We start from the raw sequence: 20,760 nt of genomic DNA, 5'->3' as shown, positions 1-20,760 counted from the left end.
AAGGGTCTAGACCCGAAACGTCAGCATTCCTGCTCCTCTGATGCTGCTTGGCCTGCTCTGTTCATCCAGCTCTACACCTTGTTATCTCAGATTCTCCAGCATCTGCAGTTCCTACTATCTCATGTCGATGTGAACAGCCATTTCCATATCAATGTGCCGTACGATATCAAACCTGATTACTTTAAGAGGTGTCAGCTGATAGGTGAGAAATATAAATCAGGCAAAATGTTGCTTTAGCCTTTAATCTCTGTTTAGTCTCATTCTATATGTACAATTCCCGAATATTTCAATTGCCTTTTTGATACTTTGTCACTGGTTGGCTTGCACATTTCCATTAAGCAGGAAGAGTGGATCATTCCTGAAAAGGCAAATGAATCAGAACCTGTGAGAAAAAGTAAATGTTATCTGGGTAGGACTAATATCTCTATCTCCAGTCTACGTTTATCCCTGCACTTAAGTTTTTAGAGTCAAAAGAGTCACAGGGTCATACAGCATGGAAACAGACACTTCAGTCCAACTAGTCCATGCCGACCATGTTTAATACTGGCCTGCCTGCGTTTGGCCAATATCCCTCTAAACATTTCCTGTTCTTTTACTTAGCTAAATTTCTTTTAAATATTCTAACTGTAACTGCATCCAAAACTTCCTCCGGCGATTCATGCCACGCACTACGCACTGTCTGTGTAACAAAGTTCCTCCTCAAGTCCTTTTTTAAAAATCTTACTCTTTTCACCTTAGAAATATGTTTCTAGTTTTGAACTCCCACACGTTTAGGGAGAAGACCTTTGCTACACACCTAATTTCCGCACCTCATGATTTTATAAACATTTATAAGGTCACCTCTCAACCTCTTACACACCAGTGAAAAAAGTCCTAATCTATCCAGCCTTCCGTTATAACTCAAACCGTCTATTCCCGGCCACATCCTTGAAAATCTTTTCTGAACCCTCTCCAATGTGATAATATCCTACCTATAACAGTGACCAGAACCAACACAGTACTGACCAACCTCCTGTCAAACCTTAATATGATGTCCCAACTCCTGTATTCAAAACCCTGAGCAATGACGACAAGTGTGCTAAACCTTTTCTTAACCACCCTGTCTACCCTGTGACGCATATTTCAAAGAATTATGTACCTGAACCCTTAGGTCTCTCCGTTCTGTGACTTTCCAGGGCTCTGCCGTTAATTGCATTAATCCTGTCTTTGTTTGTTTTACTAAATTGCAATACCTCGCATTTATCCAAATTGAACTTCATTTGCCACTCCTTAGCCCAACTGATCAAGATTTCTTTGTAATCTTAGATAACCATCTTCACTGTTCACTGTACCACCAATTTTGATGTCATCCACAAACTTACTAACCATGCCTCGTATATTGTCATCCAAATCATTGATTATAAATCTCAGACAAAAGTGGACTCAATACTGATCTCAATGGAAAAATGTTTGTCACAGGCTTCCAGTCTGAAAAGCGGCTCTCACCACCACCACTCTCTATCTCCAATCATAAAGCCAATTTTGAATCAAATTGACAAGCTCACCCTGAATCCCATGTGATCTAACTTTACTAATTAGTCTAGCATGCAGAACCTTATCAAAGGCTTTACTATAGTTCAAGTAAATTATGTCTACTGCTCTGCCTTCATAGAATCATAGAATCATAGAATCATAGAATCCCTACAGTGTGGAAACAGGCCCTTTGGCCCAGCAGTTCCACACCAACCCTCACAGCATCCCACCCAGGCCCATTCCCTTACAACCCACCCAATCTACACATCCTTGAACACTATGGGCAATTTAGCATAGCCAATTCGCCTAGCCTGCACATCTTTGGACTGTGGGGGGAAATCGGAGCACCCGGAGGAAACCCACGCAGACACGGGGAGAACGTACAAACTCCACAAATTTGTGAGATATGATTTTCCTCACACAAAACCATGCTAACTAGCCCTAATCATTCCTTGCCTCTCTGAATGCATGTTAACCCTTCATCTGCTTCATCAATTACCTTCCTTCCATTGAAAGTTTAAGAGTGGGGTTGTTTGCTGATGACAGCACAATGTTGAGCAGGATTTGTGACTCATCAGATTCTGAAGCAGTCCATGTCCAAATCTAATATGGTATGGACAATGTACAGCCTTGGCTGACGCATGACAAGCAACACTCTTACCACACAAAATGTCAGACAATGACCATCATGAACAGTAGGGAATGTCACCATCGCCATTCAACATCCAATGGCTTTACCATTGCTGAATCCCCTGCTATTAACATCCTGGAGTCTATCCAAGCCCATAAACAGCTGCGGATAGATCAGCAGATCAGAAGCTAGGAATTCTGCAGCCAGCAATCTTTCTCCTGTCCCACCAAAACCTGTCCACAAGCCACAAGAAGTGTGATGGAACACTCCCCACTCCCCTGCATGAGTGCAGCTCCAAGAGTACTCAAACAATTTGACACAGTCAGTGACCAAGTAGCCCACTTGATCTGTCCCCATCCACAATTATTCATTTCCACCACCTCCGAAACTCAGCAGCAGTTATGTGTACCATGACACTCCTTAGACAGCACCTTCCAAACTCAATACCACTGCCATCTGGAAGGAAAAAGGCAACATTTTGGTAATAGTGATCATAACTGAGTTGTCTGACACAATTATTGAAAAGGATAAAGATAGACCAAGAGTCGGAGTTTTAATTTGAGTAAGTCCAACCCTACCAAGCTGAAAAGAGATTCAGCTAAAGTGAACTGGAAGCAACAATGACAAATGGCAAGTATTCTGAGGGGAGATTAAAGTGGTTCCAATAAAATGTGTTCTCACAAAGTAAAATGGTCAGGTTGCTAAATCCAGAGCTCCCTTGACATCAAGGAACATACAAGCAGAAAAGGAAAGGTCATGTCAGACACTGAGCACTCAATACTACAGAAAGCAGAGAGGAATGTGGAATGTGGAGGGGTGTAATCCGAAAGGAAATTAGAAAGGGACCAGAATGCGAAATGATACTGGCAAGAAACATCAAGGCGATCTTCAGCATTTTTTTTCAAATACAGAGAAAGAAAACAAGTAAAGGCATGGCCATAAAAGACAGACAATTTTGAATTTGCTTCTTATGGGGTGTTGAAACTTAAAGGGCCTCAACAATGAGGTCTATATTGAGGAACTTGGGAGAATCATCTGAGAAATCCATCAGACCCTACTCGAAGTTGTGAGAAGATAATTGCATTTAGGAACATGACATCCGGGCATCGAGACAGGGTGGTAAAGATTGCACAGTTTGGGAATTTTGTGATTTTGGATCATAACAGAAATTGTGAGTTTTGTCAAAAAGAGCAAGGAGGCATATGTACAATTTAGGAAACCAAAGACAGCCACAGCCCTTGGAAAAAAAAACAAAGCAGGAAAAGCTTAAACAAGGAATAGGGAGGGCTAAAAGGAGCCATGGAATGTCTTTTGCAAACAGGATTAAGGAAAATTACAAGCTGTTTTATGGAATATAAGAAACGAGAGCGTAGGTAGGGAAAGGGTAAGTCCACTCAAGGACAAAGGTGGGAATTTATGCATGGAGCTGGAGGAATTGGGTGAAATCCTTAATGAATACTTTGCATCCAGCTATTCTGAAAGGAGGGTAAAGTAGTTCCAAGAAAATGTATTCTCACAAAGTGAAAAGAGTCAGGCCGCTAAGTCCAGAGCTCCCTGAAAGTCTACACGCAGAAAAGGAAAGCTTTACGTTAGACAGTGGGATTTATCTTCTTCTTGTGATTTCTACCTCACCCTAACTAAATCACTTCTCAGCTCAGCAAAACTGGACTCACCCAAATTAAAACTCCAACTCTTGGTCGTACCAATTTTTGTAGATGCTCCATAGAAAGCATTCTGTCCGGATGCATTGCAGCTTGGTATGGCAACTGTTCCGCCTAGGATGATAAGAAACTACAGAGAGTTGTGCGCACAGCCCAGTTCATCACGGAAGGCAACCTTCCATCCTTTGACTCCATCTATACTTCTTGCTGCCTCGGAAAGGCAGCCAATATCATCAAAGACCCCTCCCACCCTGGTTATAATTTCTTCCAATCTCTTCTCTCAGTCAGAAGACACAAAAACTTAAACACCAGTTTAAACCAACAGTTTCAAGAACAGCTTCGCCGCCTACTGTTATTAGACTTCTGAATGGACCTCTCTAATTTCAAATTTAATGTTGATCTTGCTCTTTCTGCACCTTCTCTGCGGCCGTTACATTGTATTCCTCACTCTGATCTATTACCCTAATGCACTGTGTATGGTATGATCTGCTTATACTGCACGCAAAACATTTTTTTTTACTGTATCTAGGTACATGTGACAATAATAAATCAAATCAAATCAAATCAAAACAGAAAGACACGGTGGATGGTGAGTCTAGAAATGGATATGCTGACATTTAACAGCATTTCATTATTTAACAAAAAGGGAGGTGCTAGGTGTTTTGAAAAGCATTAAGGTAGAAAAGTCTCCAGGACCTGATGGGATCAAACCCAGAATGTGACGGGAGAAATTGCGGAGCCGTGTACAAAGTCGTTATATTTTCTTTAATCACAGGATAGCTACTAGAGAATTGGAGAATAGCCACCATTGCTCATTTAAGGAGAGCAACAAAAATAATCCAGGAAATTACAGGCCTGTGAGCCTTACGCTAGTGATAGGGAAATTATTGGAGAAGGTTCTTAGGGATAGGATTTACTCACTTTTGGTTTAAAACAAAATGGACCTACCAGTGATAGGCAGCATGGCTGTGTGCGGGGGAGGTCGTGTCTCATGAACTTGATTGAATATTTTGAGGAAGTGACAAAAGTTATTTATGAGGGCATGGGGCTGAATGTTGTCTGTATGGACCATAACAAGGTGTTTACTACTTCTTTCTGCTTGATCATTGTTCTGTGATCCACTCTCCCAAGATATGTTGTCGCATAGTGAGACTGGCTGATATAATGTGGGATCATCAGGTAATAGCATCTTTAACAAGAGAGAATTAAACTGTCTCACCTTGTCATCGTTTGGCATTACCATTGCTGGATCCTCCATTATCAACATTGTATTGAGCAGAAACTGAACTGGACCAGCCATATAAATGCTACAAGACTAGGTTTGAGGCCAAGGGTTTTACAACAAGTAACTGACCTCCTCACTCCCCAAAGCCTGCCCACCATCTTCAAGGCATAAGTCAGGAGTCTGATGGAATATTCCCCACTTGCCTGGAAGAGTGCAGCTCCAACAACTATCAAGAAACTTGACACTGTCCAGGACAAAACAGCCTGCTTGATTAGCATCACATTCAGAAACGTTCAACTCCTCCACCACATGAGAGTGTAGTTGAAGTAGGAAACCTTACAACGTTTAAAAAATACTTGGATGAGCTCTTAAAGTAGCATAACATGCAATGCTGTGGGCCAAGTGTGGGAAAGTGAGACCAGTGTAGGTAGTACTATATTTTGGCAGTCCAAAGTCAATGAGCCAAAGGGCCTCTTCTGTACTGCATGATTCTACGATGCTCAGTAGCTGCAGTGTGTACCATCTACAAGATGCACAGCAGAAATTTACCATATATCCTTAGACAACACCTTCCCAAATTCACAACCTCAACCATCTAAAAGGACAAAGACAACAGATAAATGGGAACACCATGATGTGCAAGTTCCCCTCCAAGTCACTCACCATCGTGACTTGGAAGTATATCGTCAGACCTTCCGTGTTACAGGGTCAAAATTCTGGAACTCCCTCGCTGATGGTATTGTGCTGTAGGTACACCCACATGTGCTGCAGAGTTTCAAGAAGGCAGTTCACTGCAACTTCTTAAGTGCAATTAGGGATGGGCAATAAATGCTGACCTAGCCAGTGACAATCACGTCCTGTGAGTGAAAAAAACAATCTACAGGAAGCACTGCAACAATTCACCAAGGCTCCTTCAATACCCCTACCACCTAAAAAGATAAGAGTAAGAGATGCATAGGAACTCCACCACCTGCAAGTTCCCCTTCAAGCCTCAAACAATCCTGACTTGGAATGTTATTGCCATTCCTCCAGTGTCACTGGTCAAAATCCTGGAACTCCTCCTCCCTCCAATAGCATTGTAGGTGTACCTACACTGCATGGCCGACAGAGGTAACTGTAAAGTTGCCATAGTCCCAGAGGATCATGGGGCTGCTCTCTCATTAGAAAGTGAGAGAGGGAGGAATGGTATTGAATTTAACCTGAGGGTCACAATGTCTCTGGCAAGAAGCAAAGTTGAGAAGGCAGAACCTTCATGGTGAGCTCAGCTGGTGTGGGAATTGAACCAGCACTAGGTGGCTTCACTCTGCATTACAAACCAGCCATCCAAGCTATCCAACACCCTTTGAAGTTGAAGAAGATGGGTCACTACATCCTTCTCAAGGGCAATTGGGGGTGGGAAATAAATGCTAGCCTAGGTTGTGAAAGGTATTGTGAAGATGTAAGACCTTCTCTCCTGCACACTGAGGCAGCATTGCTGGCCAGTGATAGCTGGGTCTTGTGAAAGAATAAAAAATCACCAGTGTGTTCAGGTTGCCCTGACAGGACTTTGCTGATTGCTGTTGGTTGGGCCTCCATATGACAGCTGCCCCATTCACAGAGCTTACTTGGCGATTGCTGCGTCAGTGTGCAGGAGAGAAGTATCTTACATCTTCACAATGCCTTTCACAACCTCGGAAGCATCAGAACTATTTTGCATCTGATTTTAATTATATGGTTTGGATAATAGATGTTGGACAAAGCACAGGTGGAACGAACTCTTCCTGTTTCTCTGTATGAATTGTGCTAATCTGTATCTGTGCTACTGTTTCCTAATGGCTATTTTGAGAACTATGTCCTTGAATCACTCCTTCTGAATTGTCAGGGCAAATCATACCAATTTGGAGGTGGGGTTGGCAGTGAGAGGGACTATTGCTGGTGTTTACTGCTGTCTTTCTGAATCCACTGAGTCTTTTCCCTGCTTGCGGCCATTTTTGATGAAATTGGCAATTGAATGTTATGTAAATAAGCAACATCTGAGTTGCATCTGTCATCATATAACATTATTATGGAGCAGCTGACAGATTTGTCCAAACTAGGCAGCTCTACACAATGTCCCTATATGTAGAATGGTGCGGCACATATTGAGGCCATTCGAGTCATCATGCCTGCATAGTCCTTTTAAAAGAATGATCTAATTAGTACCCCTCACCTGTTCTTTTCCCATCACCTGCTTTGATTTTCCCCCTTTGAGCATTTATCCCATTCCCTTTTGAAAGTTAGCACTGAATCTGCTCCTGCCAGTCTTTTAGGTAGTACATTCCAGCTCACAACCATTCACTGTGTAAAAATTGAACACTTCCTCAATCAGCCACTATGTTTTGTTACTACTTCCCTCGATTATGTTTTGTCAGTTACAAACCTCCTGCCACCAGAAGCAGATTAAGTCAGTTGGAAGCCTAAATTATATTACACACAGGGCCTAAACCACTTTCAAAGTTGCACTCCATATAAGAAAGTGTGGAGCCGTTCCACTGACAGAAGACCAGATAACCTCATTCCCTGTCTCTTAAATGCCTCGCTGCATAATCCAAAAGAATTGAGATGTAAATCTGTTTTGAATTTGTAGCCAGGAGACAGGCTATACAGAAACAGGAAGCTTAAGTTCATTTTTAGCGCATTCTGCTTGATTGCCAACTGCTGTAACGTCTTCTGTTTGCGGAAACTTCAATATTCCCTCAATTTGTTGCCTTGAAGAGCAAATAACAGCTGCTCCACTTATAGCACCAAAATGACATGTTTTCAGCAGGACCATTTCTGCTAAGTGTCATTTTTGTTTTCCAAAAACAATTAACAGGCAACAGTCCTGTCCTGAGCATTTGCTGTAAACTGACATCTATCAGGCTAAATCGTTCAGCAGCGTAAAAAAAATGTCTCCACTGTATGTTACATAGACTGTTTAAAGTTACTGTTCCCAATCAGGTAGTAAAGGAAATGTTTAACTGGATCTATAAGGAGCAGGAATCCAGGCACTCAAGATGGCAGAAATTAGTAACAAGAGCGTGCAGGCTTTCCAATTTGCACCACATGCACTAGGACATATTGCAGACACTGCCCACATTTTTCTTTGAATACACAGGACAATGCAGGACAGTTAAATCAAAACGATTTTTGCACCAAAAATGGTTTTCAATTTGATGACAAAATAAAACTTTTCAACGACAAACATAAGCCTACTTGCCTTGAATAGCACGACCTCTGCGCCCACTGAAAAACTTACCTTAAAATAGCTTATCAGATGTGAATGCGAGCATGTTTTGCTTATGTCTTTTAGTTCTGAGGTACGTTTGTTATTTGTAGCACAGTGGTTACAAAAATGTGATCTTGAGGAAGAAAGATTTGACGGAAATGGTTCATGCACAAGACTTGTTCAAATATAGAATGATTGCATTTAACTTTGAATTTAATGCTTCAAATAATTTTGATGAACTGTTTGACATCTGTAGTCTTTGAATACAGTCCCAGTTGCAATGATATGCAAATACACCAACATAATTGGGCACAGGAAGTTCCCACAAACTGCAATGACAAGTAATATGTACTCTGTTACAGTTAAATAAAAGCAAAACGTTAATGCCATTCCTCTGTCTACAGATGCTGGAAGACCTGAAGAGTTTCTTCAGCATTTTCTGTTTTTATTTCTGCTTTAATTAATTTGATTAAGGGATAAGTGTAAACCCAGAGCCAGGACAACTGCCTGCCCCTTTTGTTTTTTCATTCAAGAGATATGGGCGTCTGTGGCCAGGCAGCATTTATTGCCCATCCCTAATTGTCCAGAGGGCAGTTAAGAGTCGACCACATTGCTGTGGGTCTAGAGTCACATGTAGGCCAGACCAGGTAAGGATGACAGTTTCCTTCCCTAAAGGACAGTAGTGACCCAGATGGATTTTTCCTGACAATCAACAATGGATTCATGGTCATCATTGGACTCTTAATTTAGATTTTGTTTTAAATTGAATTCAAATTCCATTATCTGCTGTGGCAGATTTCGAACCAGGGTCCCCAGAACATTTTAGGAGCAAATTACTGCAGATGCTGGAACCTGTACTGAAAACAACAAATGCCGGAGATCACAGCAGGTCAGACAGCATCCATGTAGAGAGGGCAAGCTAACGTTTCGAGTCAGGATGACTCTTCAACAGAGTGAGACTCAACTTTAGCTTGCTTTCTTTCCATGGATGCTGTCTGACCCGCTGTGATCTCCAGCTTTTGTTGTTTTCCCCAGAACATTATCTGGGTCTCTGGATTAACGGTCCAGCGATAATACCACTAGGCCTGCACCTTCCCAAATGCCTCTTCTCTTCTTTAAAGTAGTGCTGCCGGATTCAAACATGGAAATAGTATGACATTTGCCCCTTCGAGTCTGCTCCGCCATTCAATATGATCATGGTCAGTCATCCAACTATGTACCTTCTTCCTGCTTTCTTCCCATACCTTTTGGTCCCTTTAGCCCTCAAAACTATGTCTAACTCCTCCTTGAAAATGTTCAATGTTTCCACTGCTTTCTGTGGCAGAGAATTCCACAGGCTCACTGCTGTCTGGCAGAAGAAATTTCTTCTCATCTTAGTCCTTAATGGCCAATCCTCTGTCCTCAAGACTGTGGCCTTTCACATCCGTCCAAAAAGGTAGACCAGGTTAATGCTTTTCCTGAAGAAAACTAATAAGTAATAATACTCAGAGGGTCTTGTGTTGCAGTAGAAGTGTCAATACCTCTGGACCAGAACACCTAGGCTCAAAATTCACCTTGCAGTGTGATGGTCACGGCAGTGTGTCATGAAACATCCAAACAAGGTTGACTAAAAATAAAATACTTAAACTCCAAGTGGAAGCTTTACACGTGGCTTCCTTCTGCAATAACCTTGAATGTGGCATTGTAGGTGGGGTAACTCACTTTAAGAAGATGGAAAATAACGTGCACATAACGTTATAACAATGTGTTTCATTCAGACAGCATCATTTTGTGATTGTTGGAATGATATTCAATGCAGCACTACTTCCATTAATGACTGGGAATATTTTAAGCACCTTTCCAAGATGGCGGTGGAGCAGGCGGCTGATCCCGGGGCTCTCTGCTCGCGTCAACAATCTTTCTCTGTTTTTAATCTTCGTTTTACTTCTGCTCTTTTTCTATTTTTTTTTTTCTTTGTTTTCTTTAAAATTTAAGCAAGCCTGGGGAGAGGCAGTTGAGGGAGGAAGCCTCAGGCAGCAACACCAGGACGAGCTGCACATGGCTCCACCTCAGCCTGGACTTTCCTGGTCAGCAAGGAGCTGACTCCTCCGGCTTGGACTCCCAGGTTAGGCTGAGGCTTCAGGTCTGCAGCTAGGCCCGGGCACCTGAAGGAGGAGAGGAGGAGGTCACAGCCCAGCGTGGTGGTCTCCCGGTGTGGGGTCTTGTTCCAACGTGACAATCTTGTCCTGGCGTGGAGGTCTCGTCCCCGTGTGGAAGCCTGATTTGTCTTTGGCTTCCATATATTCCTGCAGCCCGGCAGGCAGTTTTGTCCAGGAACGGTGGTCTCGGCCTGGCATGGCCAGCTTCATCGGTGGAGGCTTCCGGCCCAGTATTCCAGCGGCCCGATGTGGTGCTCTTGTCCCAGTGTGGCATTCTCATGAAGGAATGGCAGTCTTGTCCCAGCCGCATTTTCACAGTATTCCATCATTCCTTAATCGGCTTTCCCCAAGCCCAAGAGCCATTAACTGAACTGTGATGAACTTTGTCTTAATTCTCCTTTATTATTTTACTTTTTTTAATTATGTATGACTTTTGTCATTGATGTTGGTGCCGTGGTGTGATGACTTATGAAATTTTCACTCTATTTTTCATGTAAAACTACACGTGACAATAAATTTCTGTTCTGTTCTATTCTATTCTATTCCTATTCTATTCTATTCTATTCCCTTCCATTCTAAACAATTTATGTCAAAATGTACAAATATTGAAAGCATTTCTCTGGTATTTTATCAACATCTGCCAAATAATGTACAGGTCCTTTGGGCTATCTGTTTTGAATACCTGGTCTATTTGCTTCTTTTCTATTTAATTTAGTGCAAGCCAGGCAGCCACAAAATGCCACTTTTTTTTTACTTTTGAATACTTTGTGGTTAACAACAAAGAATGTGTTAGCAGTGCTGAATTTTGTGAAGCTGAGAGCTGTTTTCGATACCTGGCCTGATATTGTGATTCTTTCCTCATGTGAATTGAGCAGACTTCACTAACCTCAGATGATTTCTTAATTGGATTCTCCCAGGACTACATTTGCTTTCTGTGTGAGTGATGCAACTGTTTTTATGCACAAATTATGAAATTGACATGTACTTTGAGAGGTACCATATTTACCTGAAATTACAGCAGAATATGTCTGAGTACTGAACGAGGCCATTCAGCCCACTGTGTCTGTGCTGGCTGTCTTACAAGATCAACTCAGCCAGTCCCCCTCCTGTGCCTCTTCTCTGTAAATCGGCATATTTATTATTTTACGTTAGTTATCCAGTTATGTTTTAAAGGCCTCTGTTGACCAGGCACTATCACGCACTCGGGCAATGCAATCCAGATCCTAACCATTTGCTGAGTTTTTAAAGAAACGTTTTTCTTCATCTCATATTTCTTTCTTTTACCAGTCATTTTAAAACACTTTTCCTGTGGTTCTTGGCCCTTCTGACCATGGAGTACAATTTCTTCTCTCTTTAATCTATCCAGCCATCTCATGGTTTTGAAAACTCCCCTTTCAGTCTTCACGTCCTGAAAGAAAGGAAAGTTTTGCCAATTAGTCCTTGTAACTGAAGTTTCTCACCCCTAAAGCCATTCTTGAGAAACTTCAGTTACAAGGACTAACTGGCAAAACTTTCCTTTCTTTCTGGAAGTGAAGACTGAAAGTTTACATTTTATAGACATCTGAATTGAACTGTATTAGCTTTATTGTTACATGTACTCAGATGAGTATAGTGGAAAGTTTACAAGTCGCCACTCACGGCGCCATCTTAGGTACAAAGGTACCTAGGTACAGATTATTCAGTCCAAGTTCTTAGAAAAGAAATAACAAGTCTAGTATTGCAGATTGAGGGAATAAATTAGAAAATAGAGAAATAAAAAGTTCAGAACAAAGGTCCTTCCAACCCAGTCCACGCTGGCACCGAGCCTCCAGACGATGCTGGGCCTTGACTCAAGACTGCACTGGGCTTCACCTCAAGGTTCTCGAGGCTGGGAGACTGCTCTGGAATCACCTTGAGGCCAAAGGTCCATGCTGAGGCCACGTTGGTCCGAAGGACTGCCATGGTTCACTGAAAGACCACCACACCAGGCTGAGAGACCACCCTGGGGAGCTTATCCACATTCCCTATGGGCTGTTAGACAATCTACTTTGAATACCTAGTCCTTTTGCTTCCTATGTGTGTATTTAGGGAAATGTTGTGCAATGGCAAAAGGCAACATATAATATCTTTTACTTTTCTCATGGGATGTGGGTGTTGCTGGTAAGACAGCTATTTATTGTCCCTCCCTAATTTCCCTTGAATTGAGTGGCTTGCTAGAGCATTTCAGAGCACAGTTAAGAGTAAACAACATTGTTGGGAATCTGGAGTTTCATGTAGGCCAGATTAGATAAGGACATCAGTACCTTCCTTAATGGGCATTAGTGAACCATGATGTGGAGGTGCCAGTATTGGTGTGGGGTGGACAAAATCAGAAATCACTCGGAAAGCGCTCGGAAAGCTTGTGATTTCAAATAAACCTGTTGGACTATAACCTGGTGTCATGTGACTTCTGAATTAGTGAACCAGATAGGTTTTATGGCAGTCAATGATAATTTCACACTCACCGTTACTAAGACTAGCTTTTGATTCCAGATTTAATTGAATTTAATTTCCACTAGCTGTGATTGTAGGTTTGAACCCTGATTACTGGAGCATCAGGTGACCCTCTGCATTACTAGCCCAGTTTCATTACTACACCTACAATGGTGGGTTTGTAGTCATATGTCGATTAATGCTTTGGCGAATGGGTTCACTGACAGATTGTAAAATATGCAACACTTAATAAATCTGGAATTTAGAATACGTCTAATGCTGAGCATTCTATTGATGCTGTAAAAACCCATCTGATTCAACAATTTACTTTTTAAGGGAGGAAAATCTTCCGTCCTTATCTGATCTGGCTTGCGTGTGACTTCAGATCCACACCAAATATTGGTGACTCTTAATAGTTCCCTGAAATGGCATAACAAACCACTCAGTTGTATCAAATTGCTATGCAATGTGGAGGTGAGGAAGAATGAACAGGAGGGATGTTTAATGTTCCGATCTTTATTTTTAAATGCATTGCTAGAGTCACAGAGCTGAACGTTGAGGCAGGCTTTCGGCCTAGCCTGCTTTGGGAACTGGCAGGCTGTTTGGCCCTTTCCAAGTCTCCCAGCTGGACTAACAATTGGTTAGTCACATTTCGACAAAGGTTATCATTTTGTACTCCGGGCAATTCAGAAGAATGCCAATTTAAAGGGAAAAGTGTTGATTGGTTAGCAAGTAGATTGGTAGAGGCATTTCCATGGGGATTGCACCAGTTAAAGATGATTGATAGTTAACTTACTGGTATCCTTGCAAATTGCATTGATGCAGCAAGACGAAAAGCTTCAACAAAATGTCTTTTTCCACTAATACTCAGGATCAAGTCTAATTTTTCTAAACGATCCTCAGCATGGACCCATTCAGGTCAATCTCTCCTCATTGGTCAGTTCTTTAATCCTAGAATCAATGTAATAAATCTAAGTTCATGATTATGCTCTACCCTGTCATACAGTTGGAAAAATCTCTGTGAGATTATCACAATTTCCTGACAGGTACACCCTGTGAGTGACGGTCCTTGCATGGAACATCTGGCTGGGGATTTGGCTGTTTAGCCTGTTGTCCATTTAGTGGTGCAAACCTTTGCATGCCCATTGAATATAACTGCTTTCCCAATTAAAAGTGTGTATTTCGGTGATCGCAGATTTACTGGGAAATAAACTCTGTAAGATCTCTCTGCAAATCAATAATTGATATTTGAGTTGAAATTTCATGGTTCAGAGAGACTCTGAATGTTCTTGGCTATGCATGGAGCAGTATAAATTCTATTTATTCAGCAGTTGAAACACGTGCTTGACTCCTTATCAAAATCAAATACATCTTTTTCTCAGAACAACTGCTGCTGGCAGACACTCCTGCCATGAGATCAGCTGTCATGGAATGTTCATCTTGTCTGTCCTCTTGCACCTGCTCTAGTTTGTCTGGCTTGCAACTGCTCTGTGATATCCATCATCCAACAACAGCTAGGTCAGCCCACTGTCTGCTGCTCTCCACTTTGTCTTCTATAACTGATCTTTTGTGCAGCGTTTTAAGCATATTGAACTTGCAAACAGCATGCAGTTTGTGCTTTGATTTTGCTTGCTTTCATCAAAAATGTATCGCAGGCTGTCTGAACGGCATTTTTGTAAAATATGCATTGAGAGCTCTCCTGCTGTTAGTTTCTGGTGGGAGTGCTTGTGGTTGATCCCATCCCTGTTATGAGTAATTAATGACTTCCTCTTGACTAGAATAGCATTTTTTAAAATAAAATTTTGTGCGTCCTGTAATTTAAAATGCTGTCACTTTAATATTGACAATGACATAGAAGTTTGCAAGTATCTGAAGTTTTTTTTATATAAGAAAAAAGTTGTAAATGTATTAGGAGGAAGTTCACTAAACCGATAGCTAGGCTTGGGTGTGCGTTACACTTTGAGGAAACTTGGGCCTGCAAACACTGCAGTTTAGACAAATAAAAGGTGATTTTTATCGGCACATCTGAGATCCTGAGGGGACTTGACTGGATGGATTCTGCAAGGATGTTTCCCCTTGCAGGAGAGAATAGAACAACAGGACACAGTTTTAAAATAGAGGGTGCAGGGCTGGATGAACACAGCAGGCCAAGCAGCATCATAGGAGCAGAGAGGCTGACGTTTCGGGCCTAGACCCTTCATCAGAAAAGGGGGAGGGGAAGGGGGTTCCGAAATAAATAGGGAGAGAGTGGGAGGCGGATAGAAGAGGGATAGAGGAGAGGATGGGTGGAGAGGAAACAAACAGGTCGAAGAGGCGGGGATGGAGCCAGTAAAGGTGAGTGTAGGTGGGGAGTTAGGAAGGGGATAGGTCAGTCCAGGGAGGACGGATAGGTCAAGGGGGCGGGATGAGGTTGGTCGGTAGGAGATGGAGGTGCGACTTGAGGTGGGAGGAGGGGATAGGTGGGAGGAAGAACAGGTTAGGGAGGCAGGGACGAGCTGGACTGGTTTTGGGATGCGGTAGGGGGAGGGGAGATTTTGAAACTTGTGAAATCCACATTGATACCACTTTGCAGAACACCTACGCTCGGTTCGCAATAAACAACTGCACCTCCCAGTCGCGAACCATTTCAACTCCCCCTCCCATTCCTCAGATGACATGTCCACCCTGGGCCTCCTGCAGTGCCACAACGATGCCACCCGAAGGTTGCAGGAACAGCAAATCATATTCCGCTTGGGAACCCTGCAGCCCAATGGTATCAATGTGGATTTCACAAGTTTCAAAATCTCCCCTCCCTCTACCGCATCCCAAAACCAGTCCAGCTCGTCCCTGCCTCCCTAACCTGTTCTTCCTCCCACCTATCCCCTCCTCCCACCTCAAGCCGCACCTCCATCTCCTACCGACCAACCTCATCCCGCCCCCTTGACCTGTCCGTCCTCCCTGGACTGACCTATCCCCTTCCTAACCCCCTACCTACACTCACCTTTACTGGCTCCATCCCCGCCTCTTCGACCTGTTTGTTTCCTCTCCACCTATCCTCTCCTCTATCCCTCTTCTATCCGCCTCCCACTCTCTCCCTATTTATTTCGGAACGCCCTTCCCCTCCCCCTTTTCTGATGAAGGGTCTAGGCCCGAAACATCAGCCTCTCTGCTCCTATGATGCTGCTTGGCCTGCTGTGTTCATCCAGCCCTGCACCTTGTTGTCTCGGATTCTCCAGCATCTGCAGTTCCTACTATCTCTGATTTAAAATAGCAGGTCTCATTTAGGACTGACATGAAATGGATTTTGTTTTCTGTCTGGGTGTTAATGGACCTTGGAACTCTTAAGAGGCAGGGTAATTGAATATTCCTAAGGCGGAGATGAGTAGTCTTGGGTTAAAAATGGACTGGCCAAGGAGGAGAAAAGATCAAGAACTATCTTCAGACTTAGGCTTCTTTAGAACTCTATTATATATCAGCAGTAAATACTACTGTATGTGGTGATCTGAGCTATGCCAGGCTGTAATTTTATTTTTACATTATTAGGAGACTATTCCCTGAACTTTACTGAACTTCTATCCATTTATCCAACTGCGCCCACACTTTATTTATCCTCAGTGGAGTGCAGCTCAATGACATCTTGGGTCAAGGATATATGGTTCTAAAAGTAGATGAGAATGTGGAATTGAAGCCACAGTCAGGTCAGCTGTGATCTTATTACATGTTGGAGCAGACACATGGGACAAATGGCCTACTCCTGCTCCTAATTCGCTTGGTCATATTCAAATAAAAGTCAACCTGAATCTATTTAAACTTCTGAAGGAAGGGGACATTTTGTTTTCACCTTGTTTGTCACAGGGTCCTGAGTCCATGGACAATGACAATGTTGGAATCAAGCATCACAGAAATCTCCATTTCAAACAGTGCACTTTAGTTTACATTATAACTCATTCAATAAAGGAAGATTTGCCACTTGGGAAAGTGTAATAGGCTAACGCTAAAACCAACAGTGGGAAGAACAGCATGCTTAATGATTTAGTTATTGTAAGAGAGATTCACAAAACATTTGTGCATAAAAACAGAATGCTCATTCCCAATTGCACCAGTGTAGTTCTCCTAGAGGCTATCCAGTTTAATCTGATAACTCTGCTGCACCCATCAATATCTCACCCAGTCTAATGGGTGACTGTCAGATTTAATGGTCCTTCTGAAATCAAGCTTTTTTTTTCAATTGTTCACAGGATGTGAGCTTTGCTGGCTAGGCCAGTATTTATTCCCTCTCCCAAATTGTCCTGGAGAAGGCGATAGTGAGCTGCCTTCTTCAACCTCTGTTGTCCATTTGGCACAGGTACACCCACATTGCTATGAGTGAGGGAAGTTCCAATATTTCTAACCAGAGACCAGAGACTGTGACAGAACAGCGATGTAGTTCAAAATCTGGATGGATTGGATTGCCTAGAGGAGAACTTGTAGGTGTGTATTACTCCGATGCACGGTTTTCATGGAGAAAAATACTATAAGCCTCCCAGAAATAATCAAGAGTTTATCAAGCAAAAAACTTCAAGATATTAATATTAGTTTTTAAAATAGCACTAGAGAAATTAATGGGACTTAAAGTAGACAACTCCTCTGAAATTGATGACCTGCATCCTAGAGTGTTAGAAGAGAAAGCTGTAGGTGCATTGTTGGGTAGTCTTTCAAGATTCTGTGAACTTTGGAATGATTCCTGAAGTTTTGTAGGAGATATTACCCCACTATTCAAGAATGGAGGGAGAGAAAACACTGTGAAGTACAAACCTGTTATCCTTAACATTAGTTACAGAGGAATGTTTAAATCTATAATAAAGGATGTGAAACAGGACACTTAGAAAATAGTGGTAGGATTGGTCAGAGTTAAAATCCAAAAATGCCATATCCACTGGTTCTCCTTTATCCATGTTACAAGTAATATCCTCAAAAAATCTCCAAGTTTGTCAAACATGATTTTCCTTTCATAAATCCATGTTGATTCTGCTCAATTGGATTTCCTTAGCATCCAAGAAAAAAACGGTGGATGCTGGAAATCAAAAACAAATTGAAAATTGCTGGAAAAACTCAAGAGTGCTGACAGGTTCTGTGAAGAGAAGGCAGAGTCAATGTTTTGGGTCCTCCTTCAGTTCTGGGGAAGGGTCACTGGGCCCGAAACATTAACTCTGCTGTCTCTTCACAGATGCTGCAGACCTGCTGAGTTTTTCCAGCAATTTCTGTCTTTGTATCTTAGCTTGCAGTTATTCCATTGTTTTATAATCTATTCTAACATTTTCTCTACTGATGTGAAACCAGCGGGTCTGTAATTTTTCTCTCCTTCCCATATTAATAGTAGGTTTATACTTCCTTCTTTCCCGAATCTATCAAAGTTTGCACATTGACCATCAATGCATCCACAATCTCTATAGCCACCTCCTTCAGTATTCTGGGATGTAGTGCAGAAGCTTTGGAGGATTCTGTAGTTAATTCGGGAAATACATAGGTTCTGGGATGAACAAGTAAAAACATTAGGGTCAGACGAGGGATGAGAAGAAATTGGTGAACAGATGAGGATTTGTTCATGTGGTTTGTTTCATGTTCTTTTAAGCATTTTAAAGTAGCTGTAATAATTTGCAAGTGGAGCCTAGAGTAGAAATCTAAGAACTAAAACCACAAATTAGGGTAAATTATGTTGTTTCTTAAGAAGAGAATTGTTGTCAGGATGTTGATCATCCAGTCTGACATTTTCTCCCCCATCCCTGGTTGCCCCGATCAGTTAAGGAACAAATCTTTCAACCCTACTGGAATTAACTGAAGGAACTGGCCTTGCTCATTACAGTAACTTACAACTTTGTTGAAATCTTCCAAACAAAGAGGATCCTCACAAACAAACCCAAACTTGGCACGGAAGCAGGGAGATATACAAAATGAGTGTAAGAATCCTAAAGAAGGACCTGATTAACCAATGAGCTGAGAAGTCTCCTCCACTGTTTTTATTCAGAGCAGAGTTTCCCAAACATGACCCCAGCAGCCAAAACCACTCCCCCACACCCACCCCAACCCACTACAGACCCCAGGGTTGCACTGAATCTGAAAAATTGATATAGGAAACGGGGAAAGAAATTGGGAAGCTCAGAGTTAAAGACTCTGGAACTGAGTGAAATGAGGGATTCTCAATACGGTACGAAATTGTCCCGATGATTATGTGCCAAGAAATAATTGACTTTTGGCCAGAAATGTCATTCACTTCCTTGTCATGACACTGTACCTATATCCATAACACAGATGTTTTGACCGGTCTGCCTTGCATTAAGAATGCTTTCTGTACTCAATTACTTCCCTCTGTAATTAGTTCCTGACTTGTAATTTTGCTTGCCTACATCACAAGTGATTATACTTCAAAAAGGCTGTGGAATGCTTTGGGATATTCCGGGTGTGCGTTAATTGTAGTACAAGTCGCACTATTTGGTTGTTTCTGGAAGGGACAGAGCTGAAAGCTGTGACTGGCATCGAAGAAAGTAGGTCTCTCCCAGCCCTCAAAAGAACTGTTTTTCAGATTGTGCTGTTTTCTCTCTTTCAGGTTGGTAATGAACCAGGAGCTTTCCAACATACTAAATGAGCTTTGGAAAGCAGACGAAAACCGACTGGTGCCTGGAATAGACTATCAGATTTCTGTGCAGGTTGGCATATTCATATCCAGCTTTATAAATATGCGTGATAACTTGTTTGGTGCTTTGTTGGACTGCATTAGTTGTATTCGGATAGTGGTTTTGGAATGTGTTGGTTGTATAGGGATTTATAGCAAGCATTTTGTTTTAATACAATAAAAGCTGGCCTACATGTCCACATTCCATGAAAGAATTTTTAAAAAATTCATTTGTAAGAAGTGAGCATTTATCAGAGGCTGCCATTTATTGCCCTGAAGTAGATGGTGATGAGCAGCCTTCTTGAACCTCTGCAGTCAATGTAATGTAGGTCGATCCAAAATTCCAGGATTTAGACCAGTGACTGAAGATGACATACTGCTAAATTAAGGTGTCTTCAGACTTGAAGGGGAACTTGAAGGTGCAGTATTGATAGTCCTTGTTTTTTTTAAAAATTAAAAATATTTGTTTTACAGTTCAATTCTGGTCTCCCAGCTATAGGAAAGATGTTGTGGAACTTGAAAGGGTTCAGAAAAGATTTACAAGGATGTTGCCAGGCTTGGAAGGTTTGAGCTATAGGGAGAGACTGAGTAGGCTGGGGCTATTTCCCTGGAGCGTTGAAGGGGTTTATAAGATCATGAGGGGCACGGTTAGGGTGAACAGCCAAGGTCTTTTCACCAGGGCAGGGGAGTCCAAAACTAGAGGGCATAGGTTTAAGGTGAGAGGAGAAAGATTTAAAAGGGACCTAAGGGGCAACTTCTTCACACAGAGGATGGTGTGTATGTGGAATTAGCTGCCAGAGGAAGTGGTGGAGGCTGATACGACATTTAAAAGGCATCTGGATGGGTACATGTATAGGAAGGGTTTAGAGGGATATGGGCCAATGTTGGCAAATGGGACTAGATTAACTTAGGATATCTGGTCAGCGTGGACAATTTGGACCGAAGAGTCTGTTTCCGTGCTGTACATCTCTGTGACTCTGACTTGTTTTACACTGTCCCGCTTATTGTTATTTCATATGAACACTTTATTTTAAGGACTTATTTCTTCAAGTTACATCGGTAGTTTTGGATTAACATTGTGTCATATGCCTTATGCATCATTGCGTTTTGAGTCATTGCACATCTAAGTCATGTGATGTCAGGACCCAATTGGTGGTGTGTAGAGGAGGAAGAGAGTCATTGAGCATGGAGATGAGTACAGACTAAGTGGTTCAGAGATAGTAGGAACTGCAGATGCTGGAGAATCTGAGATAACAAGGTGTAGAGCTGGATGAACACAGCAGGCCAA

At 42.1% G+C, this 20,760-nt stretch overlaps 1 protein-coding gene across 1 annotated transcript in view; it reads left to right on the top strand.

Moving 5' to 3' along the window:
- endouc (endonuclease, polyU-specific C) overlaps positions 1 to 20,760 on the top strand; it is a 36,161-nt gene that overhangs the window by 663 nt on the left and 14,738 nt on the right. The window contains exon 2 of the mRNA XM_048607660.1: positions 19,407 to 19,506. Within this exon, the coding sequence (XP_048463617.1) occupies positions 19,407 to 19,506 (100 nt within the window). The remainder of the gene's footprint in view (positions 1 to 19,406; positions 19,507 to 20,760) is intronic.

This window comes from Rhincodon typus, chromosome 18, assembly GCF_021869965.1.
Source record: "Rhincodon typus isolate 14 chromosome 18, sRhiTyp1.1, whole genome shotgun sequence".
NCBI classification, from domain to species: Eukaryota; Metazoa; Chordata; class Chondrichthyes; order Orectolobiformes; family Rhincodontidae; genus Rhincodon; species Rhincodon typus.
The sequence above is the reverse complement of the archived record's forward strand: the minus strand, read 5'-3'. Positions and strand labels throughout refer to the sequence as shown.